This window comes from Formica exsecta, unplaced genomic scaffold (assembly GCF_003651465.1).
Source record: "Formica exsecta isolate Colony F162 unplaced genomic scaffold, ASM365146v1 scaffold33, whole genome shotgun sequence".
NCBI classification, from domain to species: Eukaryota; Metazoa; Arthropoda; class Insecta; order Hymenoptera; family Formicidae; genus Formica; species Formica exsecta.
The window spans coordinates 2,014,235-2,017,937 of record NW_021850553.1 but is presented as its reverse complement, the minus strand read 5'-3'; the positions used below and the strand labels follow the sequence as shown (position 1 = coordinate 2,017,937).

The window sequence follows — 3,703 nt, the reverse complement described above, 5'->3', positions numbered from 1 at the left end:
CAAACATTAATTATATATATATATATAAGAACTTTTTATTTTTGTTATTTAATATTAGAGTTTAGCATGTATATATAGAAAATTTTTGTTGATTGTTATTGTAAAATTATTATTAGTATTCTTATTTATATATTTATTAATCTTATTTTAATTTCGGATTTTTTATCTCATATTTAGGCTAGCTGCTTGCCAGCACACTTGTTGAATCCTGTTAGTGGTTCCACAGTACTGGATATGTGTGCGGCACCTGGCATGAAGGCTACTCATATAGCAGCAAAACTACAGAATAATGGGTATGTAATTTGTATATGTTGTGTGTCTATATAGAATTTGTTATATGAGATTATACATCAAGAATAAAACTAAATCTCTGTTATTTTTAAATACCATGAAACAAATAACAAATTCTAATTTTTTACTTAATTTTAAGTGAATTTGTTCACATAATTTTGACGTCTAATTACCGATCTTCAATAGCAAAAATTAAAAAAATGTAAAATAAAAGATATTGTAAAGATAATAAAAAGATATTCAGAATTTTGAATATATAACATAAAATATGAGAAATTTGAAAATAATTCATAAAAAAGGTTTTATTAAATAATTAATTTTATATCTTTTATATCAATTATGTTTTATTAATATCACATACTTACATACTTTTTTTTTAATGTTTAAATTTTTGGAGAGAGAAAGATAGATGTTTATAAAAACTCTTTTCAGGGAGGTTTATGCTGTGGAAATCGATGTTAAGAGATTTGAAACCTTATTCAGGCAGATAAGGACAACTCATTCCTTCTGTGTGAAACCTCTTAATCAAGATGTTTTAACTCTCGATCCGAAACAGTATTCACATGTGGAATATATCCTGGTCGATCCAAGTTGTTCTGGATCAGGTAAAACTTCTTTATGTTTAATCTTTTAAATTATCAATAAAAAAAATAATAAAGAATTTAAAAGCAGTCGATTATTTTTAATTAATAGAATTAATTCTGATTAATGAAAAAGACATCTATTACAGATATTATAATCATTTGGACATATTTTGTTTAATGCTTAAAGTATAACGCTATAAATAAATGAAAATTTTCATTTATGTGGAATGATTTTTATCACAGGTATTGTGGACAGACCAGAACAAAGCAATATAAACAACAAGTCTTTGTCAAAGCGCCTGCAAAATCTACAATCGTTTCAAGCTTACCTTCTTAGATACGCGCTCCTTAATTTTCCGAATGCAAAAAGAATAATCTATAGCACCTGTTCTCTTTATCCTGAAGAGAATGAAGAAGTGATAGACGAAGTTCTCGCTGATATTGGCAATGCTTATTGCCTGGTACCAGCTCAACAGTTGCTGAAAAATAATTGGATAAATTTTAGTTCCAAAAGATACAATTGCGGGGATAAATGTTTGTATTCGAAGCCAAATCTTGATTTTTGCAACGGTTTTTTTGTGGCAGTATTTGAAAGAAACTTCGACGTGGCTTTGCCAGAATGCAAACGCAAAGGAGGTAATGTAAATTCTACTATAGCTAACTTAGATATAAAAAAAATTGATATGGTGAAGAAAGTTGAATGCACGCAAAAACAGCGTGAAAAAGGAATAAAGAAGAGGAAAGGAGAAATCTCAACGAATGATGGACAAGTGAAGATATCAAGGAATGTTGTTGAATTTGTCGTATCACAAGTAGAAAACAAAATAGAAAATGAAATAAAGACAAAAAGAAATAAAAAAGACATAGGAAAAATTGATAATTGTTCTTTATCAAATTTTAATCAGGAAGAAATAATATTGAATAGGCCAGAAAACATTCAGATAAAGATATCAGAAGATATGAAGCAAAAAAAATCAGGCAAGAAGAGAAAATCGAAGAAAGAGAAGATCATATGTGATAAATAGAAGAGCAAAACTTACACGCGGAGAAGTACAGGTAAAAAAAAAAAATAGATTTTACAAGCAGAAAATTTTAGGCTAATGGACTTGTGTGCTTTATTATGAACGCGCGTCACAATCGATAATTCTAGGGAAAGCCGCAATCTCGTTTTTTCTGAGAGAGAAAATCTGAACACACATTTATTATGAAACTATTTATTAAGACTCGTTATTCTTCGCTATAATCATAATATGATGTCAAGAGCGAAAAATTATTCCAATTTTTTTTTCTTACATTATACATTAAAATAGATTAATTTTTTTGCATGTTTCATAACTCGTATTTGATAAAATAGATTTATGAATTTGCAAGATTCTATGTTATAGATTCGTGAATTAATAGATAGTTTTACAACTTGATAAGTTATAATAAGATATGTTTTTGTTAAAAAACTGGCAGATATGTATAAATTAGATTATATATTTATTTATTAATTAAGTAAATTAAAAAAAAAAGAAAAGAAATACACACCAATAAGACAATTTTACGAAAAACACGTGATAGATAGACACCAATTTCAGTGAGCTTCCGATAATTCCGCAGATGCGATGCGGAAATATTCGGTTTTCGTGATAAAAACCATTGAATTCTATAACATATACTGAAGTGAACTTTCAAGAGTAGAGAAATGACCCAGCTTAGATTCCGTCTCTGAGTTTATACCATTGAACACGAGTAATATAGCATACAAAGAAATTGATTTATTTCGACGTGCATGTATAGCAGTGCTATAATAGCACACGAAAAAATTTATACAATTTTTCACTTTTAATATTTGTCATAATTCAATACAATTACTTAAAAGAATCAATAATTTTAAATAAACAATTACCAAGCAAATTTTTATTATTTTTATTATTTTTCATATCAAATATTAAAGTTGCTTCCTCTCAAAACGATTTTTCTCGAATTAGCATACACGATATCTGAAAAACAAATCAACCGAGACCAGCGGATTGCGTATTATGTCCTGCTTTGCTATATTAGGAAAAAAAAGAACATGTCTAAGTTGTGTTAGGCCATGTATATGGTCCTGGCATATATATTCCATACTTATTACGTTATACTTGCTTGTAATATAAGTACTCGCTTTATCGGCAATCGGCGACACGGCGACACGGAAGCTTGTTGACCTCCTTAAAGTCAACTGATAAGCATATTGATTACATCAAGGTGTATATATAATTGCGGGGTGGAATGGTTTTTCTGGTAAAATATATAGACATATAGAATGAGATATAATTATGCGATAATTATATGATTCAAATTTCCAATTTATATGTAATTTATTGGTCTGTTATAAAGTATATTATTTAAATTGGTAAAATCACGTTTATATATAAGTCGTAACATACACATAAAATGTCGAAAAATATTGTTTATTAGAGAATGGTATGACTTAAAATATATACTACTGTATAGCATAGTTATAATCTAATGTGTATACACACAAGAGGCTTCTCTTTGGGTGGGGTGACGAAAGAAGAAAGGAAAAAAACTAAAACTATCATATTAGAACTAGAGTGTGCAACAAAATTGTTTCTTTATATTTTTAGATTAGAAACAAAAAATATCAAAGGACGTGAATTAGTTGTCAAACGTCACGCACAACCCTGTCGTTCGACCGGTTGCCTATCTAGTAGGCGGTCGCGTAGCTCTTTAAGGATACGGGTTTCAGGGTTTCTTAATACAAAATTGATTCTCTTGGTAAGACCTACCATCTCCTGAAGTTCATCTCATAGGTCCTGAAACACCCTGTGTGTGTGGGG

General features: G+C 29.0%; 1 protein-coding gene across 2 annotated transcripts in view; it reads left to right on the top strand.

The window, feature by feature from the left end:
* Positions 1 to 3,408, top strand: part of LOC115238284 (probable 28S rRNA (cytosine-C(5))-methyltransferase) — a 7,743-nt gene extending 4,335 nt beyond the window's left edge. For both annotated transcript variants that reach the window (XM_029811970.1, XM_029811969.1), the window contains 3 exons: positions 178 to 293; positions 724 to 896; positions 1,119 to 3,408. In XM_029811970.1, the coding sequence (XP_029667830.1) occupies positions 178 to 293; positions 724 to 896; positions 1,119 to 1,900 (1,071 nt within the window). In that variant the 3' untranslated portion in view covers positions 1,901 to 3,408. The remainder of the gene's footprint in view (positions 1 to 177; positions 294 to 723; positions 897 to 1,118) is intronic.
* Positions 3,409 to 3,703: the final 295 nt, after the last annotated feature.